Raw genomic sequence first — 19272 nt, 5'->3', positions numbered from 1 at the left:
TATATGAAAATGCACACCGCTAGCAAATAAACATGAAAGCTAGCAGTGAAGGCGGAACAAGACTAACCGTCCTGTCAGATGTAGTGGCCGCCGGAGCTCCCCAATGCTCCGACGGCGTGGCGTCAAGGCGTGCGCAGGTTCCTCCTTACGCGTTACGTGCCAAGCACATCCTCAGAGGAAAGAACCGGTGTACGCCGTGGCGTGCAAATCAGAGCTAAAAAGACCAAAAGGCGCATGCGCAGTAGCCAGGCGCCATTTTGTCGTAGCTCTCAGAAGTCTGTGTGTCAATCCGGAATTAACAGGAGAGACAACAGATACTACAGCGATAAGACAGATATATAATTAGTACAAAGAGACATGTCATATCATTAGTGAATGATGGAACAAGTGAAAGGGGAAAAATATAATGCAGCCAAGGGCAATATCATGAAAACATGCCGGGTTAAAAGACGCAATAGCGTCGTAGTCATATGCCAATACACTCATAGTTCCAATAGGAACAAAGATGAGTTTATTATGCTTGTACTATAATAAACGGTAAAACGAAAAAATTATATCAAAGGATCAGAAATTCATAAAAGATCCCTCTAAAAAGGAGCAAAAAAAGGAGCAAAAAAAGGGGGGGTCATACATGAAGAGTAATTAAGGAAAAAGTAATAAGTAATAATAATTGCAATAATCATGACATGGGCCAGTGACTACATATACCACAACAAAATTATACATAGTGTGAACCATAATCACATAAAACAGAGAATTACATAAAAAACATAAGATAGGAAAAAAGGCGTGACCCCTTTGTGTTCAGCTATTGTCAATAAAGCAATTTACGTCAAGTTCGACGTTAAGGCCACGTGGATATAAAGTATCTAGCTGACAGATGTACCTAGTCTCTAACTGCGAAACAGCCCGAGTTTTATGAGTGCCCCTCCAATGGGGGACAACAATGTCGATTCCAGTGAATTTCAAAAGGGAGGGATCTCTCCCATGCTGGCGTCTAAAATGTAGTGAAAGAGAATGGTCTTTAAAGCCCTTTCTAATATTTTTGATATGCTCTCTAAGCCGATCACGTAGCCTTCTTGTGGTGCGGCCTACATACTGCTTGGAGCAGGGGCATTCAAGCAAGTATACTACATGCTTGCTATTACAACATATAAATTTGTCAATGTCATAGGTATTGTTATTAGAACTGGACCGGAAAGCAGTAATTTTCTTTTTCCTAATGCCATCCACTTTGCAAGCTATGCATTTATTGCACGGATAGAAACCTTTAAAGTTAAACAGTGCTAGTGGTTTAGTAGGGGGATTAATCACATTGGGAGATATAATATCTCTCAAAGTAGACGGCTTACGGAAAATAACCTCTGGTGAGTGAGGTAAGATTTTGCTAAGGATGGGGTCAGCTCTCAGAATTTGCCAATTCTTCTTAATGATGTGACGGATAGATCTATGTTGGATGGAGAAGGTGGTGATGAAGGGGCATACTAAATTCTTGGGGGATTTAGGGTTAGAAGTAAGAAGTTGTTCCCTTCCCATATCTGCAACCATATTAATGGTGCCATCAAGCGTGGATGTATTATAGCCTTTTTCAATGAATCTATCCTTCAGAATTAAAGCTTGTGAATGATAATCCTTCAGGTCGGTACAATTCCTCCTGATCCTCTGGAACTGGCTTTTAGGGATGTTAGAAAGCCAGTTTGGATGGTGACAGCTATCAAGAGGAATATAACTATTCCGATCGGAAGGTTTGAAGTAAGATTTGGTGACAATCCTACCTCCAACGTTCATAAGAACTAGATCCAGATAATTGACTTCCATCATACTATAGGTGTATGTTAAATTGATGTTACTAGTATTGTGATTCAGTGTCCCAAAAAAGTTAATAAGAGATTGTTCACTGCCATTCCATAATAGCAGGACGTCATCAATATACCTCTTGTAGAAGGATAATTCAGGCCACTCCCTAGCATAAATGACCTCCTCCTCCCAGTATGACATAAAGAGGTTAGCGAGGCTGGGGGCAAACTTAGCCCCCATAGCCACACCTTTAATCTGCAGATAAAAATTACCATTGAACCACATATAGTTCTTTTTCATAGCAAAGTCCAACAGTTCAAGGATAAAACCCGTATGTGGTGTAGTTAGGGAGCTATGATTTTTTAAATAATATTCAACTGCCTGCAACCCTTCGTGGTGGCTAATACTACTATACAGAGCTTCCACATCTGCAGTAACCAAGTAAGTGGTGGTGTAAGTGGCCACATCTTGTATAGTGTTTAATACTTGCTTGGTATCCTTTAAGTAGGATGGTGTAAGAGCAACTATAGGTTGGAGGAAATGATCTATATAGGCTCCAATCTTGGAGCACAAGGAATTGATCCCACTTACAATAGGCCTTCCTGGAGGGTGTACAGCATCCTTATGTACCTTGGGTAAAATGTACAAAATAGGTAATTTGGGTACTTTCGGACATAGAAAAGCCTTTTCTTTCTGGTTAATGATCTTGTTGTCAAACCCTGAATTGATGATGCTCTTGAGAGATTTCTTATATTTTGAAATAGGGTTTGTGTTCAAAGGTAGGTAAGTGGTGGTGTCATTCAGAATTTTGTACACCTCATCCACATAATATTGCTTATCCAGAATGACTACACCCCCACCCTTATCCGCTGGGCGGATAACCAAATCTTTCTTCTCCAAGAGAGAGCTCATAGCCTTTCTACTTGAAAAGTCAGTGTGGTATTTTTTGGTGGGAAGACTGTTCAAATCCCTAAGAACCTGCTCACGGAAAAGACCCACTGCAGAGTTGGCTTGGGGTGGTGGATTGAAGGTGGAAGCATTGCTCAAATTAGAGTGACTAGATGCGACAGGTTCCCTGCTAATGGGGTTAGAGAGGAAATATCTCTTGATGGACAGTTTCCTAGAAAATTTGTGAACATCTATGAAAGCTTCAAATTTGTTAAGGTATCTGGTAGGGGCAAACTTGAGACCTTTGTCAAGTAGTTTGATCTCATCCCCAGTGAGATCAACTTTACTGAGATTAAAAATTCCATTGCCTTTTAATATTTCCTCTTTTTGGGGGTATACATGCGTTCTCCTTCCTCCTCTTTTCCCTCTTTGTTTCTTTTTGTCCCCTGACCAGTCCCTAAAAAATGCGCAGGTTGTGGAGCATGAGGGTAATAATTCTGGGGTCCCTGTGGCATAAGGGGAACTGCATTATTAAGAGGAGGTGGATAGGACCCGTTGGATGGTCTAGAAGGACCAGCATTTTTAGGCGTTCCTGATTGTTGGTAATGGTGATTGGGGTAATAATTCCCCTTAGAAGGAGGACCGCCATGGTGATTAGATCTGTAGGGGCTATTATAATTATTAGATTGGGGTGGGCCTCTATAGTAACCCTGTCTAGGTGGAGCATCCTGATAGTCTCTGTAATGAGAGCCAGGATAAGCTTGCTGATGGGGCATAGAGTGACCCTGTGGGTGCCATCTCGAGTCCCTGGGGCCTATGTTGGATTCAGGTATGTATGATAATGGTTCAAACCTATTCTGGGTAGGTATAAATGGAACTAGAGGTGCAACCCAAGGTTGGTTAAACCTCTTTTTAGCCCGCTTATGTTTAGGGGGTTGTGAGTAAGGTGGCTGTACTGGTACAGAAGGTGTAGGAATAGGTGGCAACTCCTCGGGAGACAGTTGCCACTTAAATACCAATTTAGAGTTATAGTCATTGCTGTCACGAATATACTTTTTCTTTTTCTTAACTCTTTGTTCGTTATCGATATCCTCTAAATGTTTTTTGAGTTTATTGGATTCTAATGTGTAGTCTTCCGTACTCATAAATGGTACCAATTTATCTTTAACCAGACTGATCTCATTATCCAAAAGTCTCAATTTTTTCTTCTTTCTAGTTAGTAGAAATTTTAACAACTCAATACCAACCGAGTTAAAAAATTGGTACCACTCTGAAAGGGTGACTGAATCGTCCGCATCAGGTGGGATGCTCCATCTGAGAGCTCTAGGTACCATCTGTTCTTTGATGTACCTCTCTAAGAAGGAGACATCCCATATGGTTTTAAGTTCAGAGGTAGTGAGATTATTTAAATGTAGAAAAATGCCCTTAAGGTCATTGGATTCATGAGAGAGTGTGTATATGTCATCCGAGATCGCCATCCTAGAGGCTCTGATATCAAATATATCTCCCATGATTCGATAGAATAGAAAAAGCTGCTACAAACTATATAATGGTAAATAAACGTATAAATCAATGAAAATGAGTGAGCGCTTTAAAGGACGAGCAGCTGAAACACTTATTTTTATTGACTTTATGTGCGTTGATTTTTGATTTTTTGTTATTTTTCTAGCGCTGCACTTTTATTTACATTTATGTGAGGAACTCTTTTGGTTGTCCTATGTGTTTCAGCTGCTCGTCCTTTAAAGCGCTCACTCATTTTCATTGATTTATATGTTTTGTGAAGGGGATCAAATACTTATTTCCCTCATGAACATGCAAATCAGTGCATAATTTGTTAGACATGCATTTCTTATGAATTTTGTGTTGCTATTCTGTCTCTCAGTGTTACAATACATCTACCATTCGGTTTTTAGACTGATCATTTCTTTGTGAGCGGGCAAAAATTCTAAATCAGCAGGGGATCAAATACTTATTTCCTTCATTGTGTATGTGTGTATATATATATATATATATATATATAGTTCTTTTTTAATTGTGAAAAATGAAAGTTACACCCAAGCACATAACATCCCCCCCCCCCCAAAAAAAATTGAGGCCCCACCCCTACATATACGCACATAGAAACTTAAAAGCACACGCTGGGGCGCCTACGCATGGAATTGTCAACTGAGATACATGTTACATATCGCCACACATGCTAGGATGAGAGCAATAATTCTCGCACCAGACCTCCTCAGTAACACTATACTGATGACCTATAAGAGGCTTTAAAAGTGTTACCTATAGAAAATATTGGGTACTGAAGTTTGTCGCCATTTCACAAACGCACTAAAATTTAAGATTTGACAAGTTGGATATCTATTTACTCACTGCAACCTCATATTTTATATTTACAAAAAAATAGGGTAATTTATTTTTTTTGTGCCTTAAAATTAACTTGCTTGTATTTTTTTACTGAAATTTTGCGGTAATATCATGTGTTATAAAAAAAAAATGGAACTACCACTATTTTATTCTCTAGGGTCTCTGATTTAAGAAAATATATAATGTTTGGGGGTTTTATATAATCTTCAGGCCTAAAATGATCTTTTTAATCTTGTGCAAAAAATGCAAAAACAGCTCTGGCAGCGAAAGGGATAAAGGATAAGCTGGACACGCCCCTTTCCTGAGGAACAGCCAATGAGTGCTCAGTACATTGCAAGGTGTCTCACACCCCTGTTAGTCCCTGGAGACAGGCAGGGAGGGGAGGAGGTGATAAACAGCGCAATGTTAAAAATATTAAACTTAAGTCTCCATAAAGCCCCTTTTGTTTTTAAAACTCCAAAAATCACCTCTGATTTAAATACGGTTTTGGTTTGCCATGAGGGACAAGTAGGTTGGGACACCGATTTAGTCCCTGGACAAGTAGTTTTTTCAAAAATTTCCACACCCCTGAATGTTTTGGTAAATACCTAAAAAAAAAAAATAATATAAATAAATAAATAAAATTGTGGCCAAATATCTATGGACCTAACTGTATATTATAGATATGTTTGTGATGAGATGAAAGCCTGCTACGTGTTGTACAATTATTTAAAGGAACAGAATGGGGTAAAATTCAAGGACAGCCCATCTCCATTCCATGGAACCCCCCCGCCTGTCAGTTCATTCTTTGTCCCAACCAGTTTGCAACTACAGTCAGGTCCATAAATATTGGGACATTGACATAATTCTAACATTTTTGGCTCTATGCACCACCACAATGGATTTGAAATGAAACAAACAAGATGTGCTTTAACTGCAGACTGTCAGCTTTAATTTGAGGGTATTTACATCCAAATCAGGTGAACAGTGTAGGAATTACAACAGTTTGCATATGTGCCTCCCACTTGTTAAGGGACCAAAAGTAATGGGACAGAATAATAATCATAAATCAAACTTTCACTTTTTAATACTTGGTTGCAAATCCTTTGCAGTCAATTACAGCCTGAAGTCTGGAACACATGACATCACCAGACGCTGGGTTTCATCCCTGGTGATGCTTTGCCAGGCCTCTACTGCAACTGTCTTCAGTTCCTGCTTGTTCTTGGGGCATTTTCCCTTCAGTTTTGTCTTTAGCAAGTGAAATGCATGCTCAAGCGGATTCAGGTCAGGTGATTGACTTGGCCATTGCATAACATTCCACTTCTTTCCCTTAAAAAACTCTTTGGTTGCTTTTGCAGTATGCTTTGGGTCATTGTCCATCTGCACTGTGAAGTGGCGTCCAATGAGTTCTGAAGCATTTGGCTGAATATGAGCAGATAATATTGCCCGAAACACTTCAGAATTCATCCTGCTGCTTTTGTCAGCAGTCACATCATCAATAAATACAAGAGACCCAGTTCCATTGGCAGCCATACATGCCCACGCCATGACACTACCACCACCATGCTTCACTGATGAGGTGGTATGCTTAGGATCATGAGCAGCTCCTTTCCTTCTCCATACTCTTCTCTTCCCATCACTCTGGCACAAGTTGATCTTGGTCTCATCTGTCCATAGGATGTTGTTCCAGAACTGTGAAGGCTTTTTTAGATGTCATTTGACAAACTCTAATCTGGCCTTCCTGTTTTTGAGGCTCACCAATGGTTTACATCTTGTGGTGAACCCTCTGTATTCACTCTGGTGAAGTCTTCTCTTGATTGGTGACTTTGACACACATACACCTACCTCCTGGAGAGTCTTCTTGATCTGGCCAACTGTTGTGAAGGGTGTTTTCTTCACCAGGGAAAGAATTCTTCGGTCATCCACCACAGTTGTTTCCCGTGGTCTCCCGGGTCTTTTGGTGTTGCTGAGCTCACCAGTGTGTTCCTTTTTTTTAAGAATGTTCCAAACAGTTGTTTTGGCCACGCCTAATGTTTTTGCTATCTCCCTGATGGGTTTGTTTTGTTTTTTCAGCCTAATGATGGCTTTCTTCACTGATAGTGACAGCTCTTTGGATCTCATCTTGAGAGTTGACAGCAACAGATTCCAAATGCAAATAGCACACTTCAAATTAACTCTGGACCTTTTATCTGCTCATTGTAATTGGGATAATGAGGGAATAACACACACCTGGCCATGGAACAGCTAAGAAGCCAATTGTCCCATTACTTTTGGTCCCTTAACAAGTGGGAGGCACATATGCAAACTGTTGTAATTCCTACACCGTTCACCTGATTTGGATGTAAATATCCTCAAATTAAAGCTGACAGTCTGCAGTTAAAGCACATCTTGTTCATTTCATTTGAAATCCATTGTGGTGGTGTATAGAGCCAAAAATGTTAGAATTGTGTCGATGTCCCAATATTTATGGACCTGACTGTATATCATGGCAGCAGCAGATGTTGTACTCTAGCAAATATCCTGTATCCAGATGCACCTGCATTCTGGAAATTATGTGTTGGTAGTAAGGAGGTGCAAGATTTCATGTGTCAAATGTTTGTAATGCTTTTATTTTATGAATTTAGTATTTATAGGGACTAGAACAACTGCCTAGTTGTATTTCTGTCTGTGGTCATCAGAAAAGAAATAGAGAGGACATCTTCCAGTTGGGGCAGTAGTCAGGGGACCCTGATTACTACCAGGGATTTCTCTCACTTCCTGTTGTGGCTATAGGGCCGGAAGTGAAGGGTAATCTCTCCAATGGGACTCAAATGGCAAAAAAAAAACTGTCAAGGGTTATTGATCTTCCTTAGTCTTTACAAATTGGAAGAAAAAAACAGTTTGGCCATCAATTCTACTTTAAAGAAACCATTTCTACAAGAAATGTAGAGGGGGACAATATTGCCTTTGTGTTCTGAAAGCGCTAGATGCCTGGTTGTGGCTGTTAGGCTGAACTTTCCAGTCACAGCCTTGGAATAAGTAGGCAGATAGGGATTTCTGCCTACATTGATTTTAGGGATTAACATACATGTTGGGGTGGTGACTAAAATCAGAAAGAGAGAAGCAGCCAGGCAGTCAGTATTTCAAGAAGGACACCAACAGTGGAAGCCTAAGAAATTCTCACAGTACAGATTTCCCAGATATCAGTAGAGGCATTTTAAACAATAAAAATACACAACTGAGTTTTTAATTATTTAGCATCTAATACTAAAAAACATTTATAAGTTGTAAAAACGATTTTTCAGACTCCAAGAAGTCCCTTTCAACATTTACAGGGCTAGACACAGACTGTGGACTTTTATAATGGCTGCATTGGCTTAAATGCATAGTTCACCTTTCTGAAAAAAAAACTGCCTATGCAGATAAAGTGTGTATGTAGATAAAAAGTGCAACTTTGACCAAAATTGAATAATGCCCTTGCTATAGGTGTAGGGTAGGCCATGTATGTACCTCCTGAAGCCTGACTGGAAAACTCCTAGGACATCACCAAGACGTGTAGCTGTTAGCCAAAAGGATGGCCAAAACCAGCCAAAACCTTTATAATTGTATTGCCAGAGGTTTCTTTTCTAAAGAGTGTAGTTTCCAAAGTTGCATCCATTGAAAGCATAATTTTAATATCTAAAAAGCATACTTGACAATGGCTATAAGTGTAAGTAAACTTTAAGGTATAGTCATTGCCATTCCATAACTGTATAAAAATGCATAGATCTACCACAGAGCCTGTCCAGATAATGAAAACATCGTCTATGTACCTGTGCAACGCTAAAATGTAGTATAGGAACATAGACAAGTCCTCCCTACCAAATAGGTCCTACCCCCCCTTCCAAGTACAGGTTTGAGTATGATGGGGCACAACATGTACCTATCGCAACACCCTGCACTTGGAGTAAGTGGGAGCTCAAATAGAAAAGGACAATAGAGTGTAAAATATGCCTCAAGAGAGTAAAATAAACTTGTTTAATGGCCAGTTAGTTACATTCTGCCCATAAAGGAAAGGTGCTTCCTCCTGAAGGCTGCAATCATGTGGGATGCTGGAATAGCGGACCTCCACATCTACTGTCACCAGGAGCGCTCCCACAGGGACAATCAATCTATCCAAAATATACAGCAGGTCAGGAGTATCTTTCTTAGGATGGGAGCCTAATGATAAGCTGTTATTAAATATCTTCTGGAATTCCTGTACTTTTGCAAGATGGACATACACATGTTATACTGACAAATGTCCATCACAATGTTGTTTCCGCTTTTATTGGCTAGTTTTATTACTATACTGGTGTCTTCTGTAAGTTTGATGGGACCTTCTGTTGGTCCATAGTTAGATTTTTATTATTGATTGTTCTTAATTGTAATGTGTCAATTTCTTCAGTTGCCGGCATCAAAAAAGCAAAAAGGTGACATTTAAAGAGTAGGGGACTTATTTGACTTCCATTTATATTTAGTTTTGTCCTGTAATGGCGATTTTATGTAGTTGTGGATGACAGATGTAGTTTCCATCTTCATGTCAAATATGTGTTCTTTGGGGCTGTTTATTTACATAGGGCATCAAAGAGAGTAAGGGGTTGATCACACTTGAGGTTTGGGAAGTGTTTTTAACGCTCCTCAAATGCTCCCCAAATGCCCTGTGTGCTTTTTTGAGTTATTTGATAGTCGTTTTCCAAGCATTAAAACCTCACCACAAAAGATTTGATTTGGCATGAGGTGTCAGTTTTTACGTGACGCTAACACAGTGAACAGCACTGTGTGCTGCCATGTATAGAATTTTTATAGGTGTTTTAAGAGCATTAAAAACGTCCATCAAACACCTGCAAAATGCCTGCTTACAAAGCTAGTGTGAACTTAGCCTAAGTGAAATACTCCTGTGAACATCTCACACAGTGCTGTTTGTAGTACAAGTTATAACTGTCTCAATTGCCAGTGTTTTAGGAACCACAATTAATAATGTTTCTGCTTGCACTTGCCTCATCTACATGTTAGATGCTAAGGGGGTAGTAGCAATTTGAATGAGCCATGAGACAGCTCTGATGCCTTATTTTCTGAAGTTAGGAATCTCTTTTGGAAATGTGAAATCTCAGGGCTAACAAAGGAAATGGAGTCTTCTGCAGATGGCATGACCGCCGTTTCTGTGCAGCTAATGTAATTTGAAGTCCTGTTCGTCATAGAAAAGCGCTAACATGCCTATAGTAGTATAAACTCATTTATGTGGTACCATCAGTCTCTGCTGACGATTTATTCAAAGTTATTTCTTCCTGTTGACAGCTATGGAACCACTACTATTCTCCTTTTTCTTATTTCCTAAAGTGGTATTAAACGCAAAAGCAAATGTTTATTATATTGCAGCTTACCATTTCTTAGATGTGGTGGCTGCATTAATTTTCCTTTTTATGCTTTCTTTCTTCTATATTCGTTTGGTAATCCAGCCAGTACGTTTGCTTTTCAATAGAACAAGTTCTCTAGCAGAATTTATCATTACGCAGATGAGACAATCACTTTAACACTAGCAGAGGTGTTTACAATGATCAGATTTTATTTATTATATAAAACTTTTGTCCTAAAAGGCTTCAAATTGTTAGTGTAGTTAAATCTGCTAGTACAGGGATTGACAAATTTGCTTTGAATCCAGGAGCCAGCTAAGAAAGATAGCAGCTAGTTTTCTTTAAATCTGCATGCCCAGGGCATCGGGCAATAGGATTTGCTCAAGCCTGGTGCCAAACAAAAAAAGAAAAAAAGATTTTGAAAAATAGACTTTTTTTAGTCTCTATTGTAAAATTTGGCAAATAGGTCATTTTTCGGAACTGATGGACACTAATAGGCGGCACTGATGGATCTGTTCTGTTACCTTTCTCAAACCTGCGTTTCCCTCTTTGTAGGGGTGGAGGGTGGGTAAAAGGAACTGAAGCCATAGCCAGCTGCTCCACACTCCCTGTCCCTCACTGGTGGTAAGGAAATGGCTCCAGATTAAGCCTGCAACTGCTATCCCAGCACCTAGCTGTCCTAGGAGAGGTTGGTGGTTGGCGAACATTGAGAGTAATTTTAATGTGGGTGAGACGCTCGTACAGGTACAATCACATACTTGAACATCTGCCCTACTTCTGGGTTCAGGGCGCGCTGTAATTGGACACAGCGGGATTTGTTCAACAGGTTTCAGCCAATGATTCATGGCTGAGACCTGCTAATCAGCTGTGTCCAACCACAGTCCAGAGACCTGTGCTGTCAAACACACAGGACTCTGTACAGATATTTGGTAAAAAGCAGCACACATTACACATTGTTAGGCAAGCAGTTACACTTCGATCACTCCTAGATCTTAACCCTTTCCCAGCCAGTGTCATTAGCACAGTGACAGTGACAGTTTTTTCACTGATCACAGTATTAGTGTCAATGGTGATGTTCGTGTCAGATTGCCCGTTGCATTATCACAGTCCCACTGTAAGTCGCTGATCACCACCATTACAAGTATAAAAAAGTACATAATTAAAAATTCCAGTATATATAACGTACGTAGTTTGTGAACGCTATAACTTTCACAGAAACCAATCAATATATACCTATTGTTTTTTTTTTGTTTTGTTTTTTTTTAAACAAAGACATGCAGCAGAATACATTTTGGCCTTTTAATTTATGAAGAAATTAGATTTTTTTTTTATTGGATATGTTTTATACCAGAAAGTAGAAAATATTGTTTTAATTAAATAGTTTTTTTCAAAAATTTCTATCTATTTTTGTTTATATAATAAAAAATAAAAAACCCATTGGTGATCAAATACCAACACCAAAAGAAAGTGCTATTTGTGTAAAAAAAACCAAAAACATAAATTTCATTTGGTTACAATGTTACATGACGGTGCAATTACCAGCTAAAGTAGCTCAGTTCTAAATAACAAAAAAAGTCTTGGTCATGAAGTGGGGGGGACCTTCCGGAGCTCAAGTGGTTAAAGTGGAACTTTAGTCAGAGAATTCAGTCCTGCTAGATGACTTCAGACTGGCTTTTTTTTTTTCAGGTATAGCTATGTAAAACATAAAAAAAGTAAGTGCCTATACTGTATGAAATCCAGTACTACACTGTCTCACCTTGCTCTACACATGCTCAGTTGCTCTTTATTTTTATGCATTGTGCCGAATATGTAGAGGCGGATCTGCTGACAACCTAAAGATTTACTTGCTGCTCAGGGTCCGTGGGCTTTAGCAAAATGGAAGCCTCCAGAAAGAAGAAACAGCAATAATGCTGGAGACTATTTACAGCACATACTCATTTTGGTAGCATAATTATTAATGTAGAATGTGTGTTCCTTGCTAAATAACATTTTTATCAGGTTGTTATGGGTAAAGTTCGACCTTTCAGTACCATTGTCAGTAACATGGTAACATTGTCAGTAGAGCTTTGCTTATTGTGATCATTTTCTCTTTAGTACCACACAGGAAAGACTGCTGTGAATGAAGAGTCTAATAAACAATCTTACGTCACTTGCCAGTCAGATCACATGGATTGTGAAATAGACACTAATAACTGGAAGCAAAAGGTAAGGGTTAAATTATATGCTCAAAATTTAGTGGATACTTTAGCTACATATTTTATTTTCTTGGAACTTAATTTGTTGTAAATACAAGACTCTGGAAACAAAGATAAGTAGCCTCAAAAAAGGAAGTTGGAACTTTTACAGTGAGCAACAGAAGTATTTGAACACCCTGCGATTTTGTAAGTTCTCCCACTTAGAAATCATGGATGGGTCTGAAATTAACATTGTAGGTGCATTACCACTCTGAAAGACAGAATTAAAAAAAAACATTCAGGAAATCATATTGTATGATTTTTAAAGAATTTATTTGTCTTGCACTGCTGAACATAAGTATTTGAACACTTAAGAAACAGCAAGAATTCTGGCTGTCAAAGACCTGTTACTGTGCTTTAAAAAGTCCACCTCTACTCCACTCATTAATCTAACTTAGTAGCACCTGTCTGAGCTCTTTAAAGACACTTGTCCACCCCACAGTCAGTCAGACGCCAACTACTACCATGGGCAAGACTAAAGAGCTGTCAAAAGACACCAGAGACAAAATTATGGACCTCCACAAGGCTGGAAAGGGCTACGGGGCAATTGCCAAGCAGCTTGGTGAAAATAGATCAACTGTTGGAGCAATTGTTAGAAAATGGAAGAGGCTAAAGATGACTGTCAGTCTCCCAGAGACTGGGGCTCCATGCAAGATCTCACCTCGTGGGGTATCACTGATGATAAGAAAGGTGAGGAATCAGCCCAGAACTACAAGGGAGGAGCTGGTCAATAACATGAAGAGAGCTGGGACCACAGTTTCAAAGGTCACTGTCGGTAGAACACTACGCTGTCATAGTTTCAAATCATGCATTGCACGGAAGGTTCCCCTGCTCAAGTCATCACATGTCCAGGCCCGTCTGAAGTTTGCCAATGACCATCTGGATGATCCAGAGGAGGCATGGGAGAAAGTCATGTGGTCAGATGAGACCAAAGTAGAACTTTTTGGTCTAAACTTCACTCGTCGTGTTTGGAGGAAAAAGGATGAGTTGCATCCCAAGAACACCATCCCTACTGTGAAGCATGGGGGTGGTAACATCATGCTTTGGGGGTTCTTTTCTGCGAAGGGGACAGGACGACTGCACTGTATTAAGGAGAGGATGAATGGGGCCATTTATTGTGAGATTTTGAGCAACAACCTCCTTCCCTCAGTCAGAGCATTGAAGATGGGTCATGGTTGGGTCTTCCAACATGACAACGACCCGAAGCACACAGCCAGGATAACCAAGGAGTGGCTCCGTAAGAAGCATATCAAGGTTCCAAGGAGTGGCTTCTCCAGTTTCCAGACCTAAATCCAATAGAACATCTTTGGAGGGAGAAGAAACTCCGTGTTGCTCAGCGACAGCCCCGAAACCTGACAGATCTAGAGGAGATCTGTGTGGAGGAGTGGGCCAAAATCTCTGTTGCAGTGTGTGCACACCTGGTCAAGAACTACAGGAAACGTTTGACCTCTATAATTGCAAACAAAGGCTTATGTACCAAATATTAACACTGATTCTGTTCAAATACTTATGTTCAGCAGTGCAAGACAAATAAATTCTTTAAAAATCATACAATGTGATTTCCTGAATTTTTTTTTAAATTCTGTCTTTCAGAGTGGGAATGCACCTACAACGTGAATTTCAGACCCCTCCATGATTTCTAAGTGGGAGAACTTGCAAAATCGCAGGGTGTTCAAATACTTCTGTTCCTCACTGTATTTCTATGAACTAATGATCATTTTGCAAATTCTTCATTGCAATATATTTTTTTACAACATTTATGTGAGTAACAGCTGCTCTGTCAGTATATGCTGTGTTACTGGGAGGCTGGGCATTATGTAAATTAAGATGGCACAGCTCTACCTAGTGGCTGTACCCCAACATATACCTAGTGAGTCCAATTTATATTAGTGACCTTAGGATGTCTCCCTCCATCTGCTGGATGAAGACCCTTAAGAGTTTCTCACTATTCTGCATGACTATCAATCAACAGCTGCTGCAAGTGTCATACTAGACCCCCAGATCTTGTAGATTCACCTAGCAGTGCACAGTAGCCACTGCTAGGTGAATTTCATTTGGTTACAATGTTACATGACGGTGCCATACTGGACCCGCAGATCAAGATTTATCAAGCAGCCGTTCTGCTTCTTTGTGCCATATTTAATCTCCCAACCTTTTGCTCTCCTAAAAATGGTGAGTTGGCTGTATAGGGGGAAGAGGGAGTGTTGTGTCCAAACAGAGGAAAACGTGTTATTTTTCTAACTGCTTTTTTATTGCTAACATACAATATCTACTACTCCCTTTATTACCACTAACTAACCTGCTATTGGGACTGTAACAGCTCCGTATTTTCCCACTCTGCTAATGCTGCTTTTTAAAGTTTCCACTTCCACCTTCCCTTTCTAGGAAATTCCTACTCAAAGCAGAGAGGTACCTTTTTTTGTTTCCTTTTTCTTTCTGGTGCACCTCTGCCAGGAAGTAGGCAAACCTCATATCAGAGTGATCGTACAGCCCTGGGAACAATCCTGCATGTTGCTTTTCTACACTTCTCCAGTTCCATTTCTTTCTACATCCGGGGATACATCAGGCCATGCGAGTGCACAGCTGGGATTCCTGACGTTTACTTTACATTGAAGTACAGTGCTTTTCTGAGTCCTTGCATGACCCCACTTGGTACCTCTGTGCATGACACCTATTCGTTTCACCACATCTATGTTCATCCCATCCAACGAACAAATGCACCATTGCTAGGTTATTAGTTCTTTTAAAACTGTTATCTCTTATGGCACTGAAAAAAAGATATAGCATAAGTGGGAGGTGCAGATAATACAATGGAAAAACAATCCAGTAGAGGTGCATACAGCTGTATTGCAAAATGCAGAAAATAAGAATATGAGAAAGAGCTCTTGCTGTATACAGTAAGCTTGTAGTCCTTGTTCCAGGACTTCTTTCACCTTTTAAAGCAGTATTAAGCCCAAAAGCAAACATTTATTATATTCCAGGTTACCAGTTATTATATGTGATGACTGCATTAGCTTTCTTCTTTTTATGCTTTATTTCTTCTATTTTCATCTGGTGATCTAGTCTGTTTTTTAAAAAAAACTATCTGTTCTGCAGATGTACCAGTTTACAGGTATGAGACTAGCCATTTACACTGACAGGGGTGCTTACAATCATCAGCTTTTGTTTATTTATGTAAACATTTATCCTAAAAGGAAACAAAAACTGCTGTAACTGTTTAAAAACTATTAGCTGGAGTTTGGCTTCAGTATGTTAGTATATTTAAATCCGCTAGTACATCTAACACTCCCCACCCCCCAGACTGGCAATGCTGCTATCCAGAGGTGCTCATTTATCTAGAGTGAAGGCACTCTAATAAAGGAGGTGTGTTACTGGCCAGATCATTAGGTGAAAACAGAAGGAAAAAGCTTAAAAAATAAAACTAATGCAGCCACCATTGCAGATTGGTCACTGTAAGCTGGCTTCTCTCTGCATTTGTTTGTTTCCTTTCTTTGGGTTTTTATAAGTATGTTCAATGCATGGCCAGCTCTAGCCATTACAAAAGGTTTTGGCATAGTGGAGAAGATTTTGAGATATTGTTGCTGTGTGTGCCGTCACTGAGGATATTTTACATCACTTCATGTATACCTGATTTATATAAGAGCAGGAAGCAATGGGAAATTACACAATAGCAGCATTTTTATGGGATGGGGTTTGGACTCCGATTGTGTCCCCAAGAGGATTCCACTCACTGCTTGTCATGGTGACCTCTGTCAAACTTGGATAATCTACCAGAAGAATGACATATAGTATTGGGGTTGATTTACTAAAGGCAAATACTGTACAGTGCCCTTGAAATGTTCCACATTTTGTCATGTTACAACCAAAAACGAAAATATATTTTATTGGGATTTTATGTGATAGACCAACACAAAGTGGCACATAATTGTAAAGTGGAAGGAAAATGATAAATGGTTTTCAAAATGTTTTACAAATAAATATCTGTATTCTTTTGTATTTATCCCCTATTACTCTGATACCTCTAACTAAAATCTAGTGGAACCAATTGCCTTCAAAAGTCACCTAATTAGTAAATAGAGTCTACCTGTTTGTAATTTTACTCTTCGTATAAATAAAGCTGTTCTGTGAAGCCCTCAGAGGTTTGTTAGAGAACATTAGTGAACAAACAGCATTATGAAGGCCAAGGAACACACTAGACAGGTCAGGGATAAAGTTGTGGATACATTTAAAGCAGGGTTAGATTATAAAAAAAAAAACCTATCCCAAGCTTTGAACGTCTTACGGAGCACTGTCCAATCCTTCATCCGAAAATGGAAAGGGTATGGCACAACTGCAAATTGACCAAGACATGGCCATCCACCTAAACAGAGAGGCTGGGCAAGGAGAGCATTAATCAGAGAAGAAAGCCAATTCTGAAAGAGCTGTAGAGAGCCACAGCTCAGGTGGGCTAATCTGTCCACAGGACAACCATTAGTCGTGCACTCCACAAATCTGGCCTTTATGGAAGAGTGGCAAGAAAGAAGCCATGGTCGTAAAAAAGCCATAAGATGTCTTATTTTCAGTTTGTGAGAAGCCATTTGGGGGACACAGCAAACATGTGGAAGAAGGTGCTCTGGTCAGATGAGACCAAAATTGAACTTTTTTGCCTAAAGGCAAAACGCTATGTGTGGCGGAAAACTAACACTGCACATTACCCTGAATACATCATCCCCAACGTGAAACATGGTGGTGGCAGCATCATGTTGTGGGGATGCTTTTCTTCAGCGGGGACAGGGAAGCTGGTCAGAGTTGATGGGAAGATGAATGGAGCCTAATACAGGGCAATCTTAGAAGAAAACCTGTTAGTCTGCAAAAGACTTGAGACTGGGGTGGAGGTTCACCTTTCAGTAAGACAAGGACCCTAAACAAACAAAGCCAGAGCTACAATGGAATGGTTTAGGTCAAGGCATAGTTATGTGTTAGAATGGCCCAGTCAAAGTCCAGATTTACAGTGGATATAAAAAGTCTACACACTCCTGTTAAAATTTCAGGTTTCTGTAATGTAAAAAAATGAGACAAAGATAAATCATTTCAGAACGTTTTCCACCTTTAATTTGACCTATAAACTGTACAACTCAATTGAAAAACAAGCTGAAATCTTTTGGAGGGGAAGTAAAGATAACAAACTAAAATAATGTGGTTGCATAAGTGTGCACACCCTCTTATAACTGGGGATGTAGCTGTGTTCAGAATTAACTGCTTCCCCTGTGCCCTATAGCAGAAATACTGCTACAGGGTGGCAGGGATGCATAAAATCACGTTTATATATAGGTGATTTTGCATTTCTGGGTAGGGGGGAGCGTGAGCCGCGCTTGCGCTCTACCGGTGCCGTCATTCGCGGCCTCGGCTGTCAATCACCGGGGCCCGGCCAGTGATTACTTGCTGGCACCCGGTGATCACCGAGTATCCAACATGGGAGAGACCTGTGTATAAACAGCACAGATCTCTCCCCTGTCAGCTCCTGCACACTGCTTTGTATAGCTCTGCATAGCAGAGCCATACAAAGCAGTGTGCTTACAGTGAATCACACAGTTGACCCTTTGATCTCCCCACATGTTAACCCCTTTCTGCTCAGTGCCATTAGTACAGTGTTAGTGCTTTTTATTAGCATTGATCACTGTATTGGTGTCACTGGGGATGTCAGTGACACCAAATCAGTTTCCCCCAGTGTCAGAATGTCCGCCACAGCCCTGCTATAAGTCGCTGATCGCCACCATTACTAGTAATAAATCCAGTATCTATACCCACATTTGTAAACGCTATAACTTTCACATAAACCTATTAATTTACATGTATTGGGATTTTTTTAACAAAGGCATGCAGCAGAATATATTTTGGCCTAAATTTATAACGAAATTTGATTTTTTTTTAAAAAAAATTCTGGACATGTTTAATAACAAAAAGTTAAAAATACTGTTTTTTCTTTCTCAAAATTATCAGTCTTTTTTGTTTATAGTGCAAAAAATAAAAAACGCACAGGCAATCAAATACCACTGACAGAAAGCTCTATTTGTGGGGGAAAAAGAACATAAATTTCATTTGGGTGCAGCGTTGCATGACCACGCAATTGTCTGTTAAATTAATGCAGCGCCATATCGCAAAAAATGGCCTGGTCAGGAAGGGGGGTAAATCCTCTAGAGGGCAAGTGGTTAAGCAATCACATTCAAAATCATGTTAAATAGAAGTCAGTACTCACCTGCCATCATTTAAAGTGCCTCTGATTAACCCCAGATAAAGTTCAGCTGTTCTAGTTGGACTTTTCTGACATTTTCTTAGTCGCATCCTACAGCAAAAGCCATGGTCCGCAGAGAGCTTCCAAAGCATCAGAGGGATCTCATTGTTAAAAGGTATCAGTGAGGAGAAGGGTACAAAGAATTTCCAAGGCATTAGATATACCATGGAACACAGTAAAGACAGTCATGAGAAAATATGGCACAACAGTGACATTACCAAGAACTTGACATCCCTCCAAAACTGATGAAAAGATGAGAAGAAAACTGGTCTGGGAGGCTGCCAGGACGTCTACAGCAACATTAAAGGAGCTGCAGGAACATCTGGCAAGTACTGGCTGTGTGGTACATGTGACAACAATCTCCCATATTCTTCATATGTCTGGGCTA

The 19272-nt window shown here is 39.8% G+C and overlaps 1 protein-coding gene across 3 annotated transcripts in view; it reads left to right on the top strand.

Annotated features, from left to right (window-relative positions):
- The window catches only part of CLCC1 (chloride channel CLIC like 1), a 75422-nt gene that overhangs the window by 13024 nt on the left and 43126 nt on the right, over window positions 1-19272 (top strand). For all 3 annotated transcript variants that reach the window (XM_089691279.1, XM_089691281.1, XM_089691280.1), the window contains exon 3: window positions 12474-12584. In XM_089691279.1, coding sequence (XP_089547405.1) covers window positions 12474-12584 — 111 coding nt within the window. The remainder of the gene's footprint in view (window positions 1-12473; window positions 12585-19272) is intronic.

This window comes from Staurois parvus, unplaced genomic scaffold, assembly GCF_062004578.1.
Source record: "Staurois parvus isolate SC_StPar_1 unplaced genomic scaffold, SC_StPar_1.0 ptg000560l, whole genome shotgun sequence".
NCBI lineage: Eukaryota > Metazoa > Chordata > Amphibia > Anura > Ranidae > Staurois > Staurois parvus.
The sequence above is the reverse complement of the archived record's forward strand: the minus strand, read 5'-3'. Positions and strand labels throughout refer to the sequence as shown.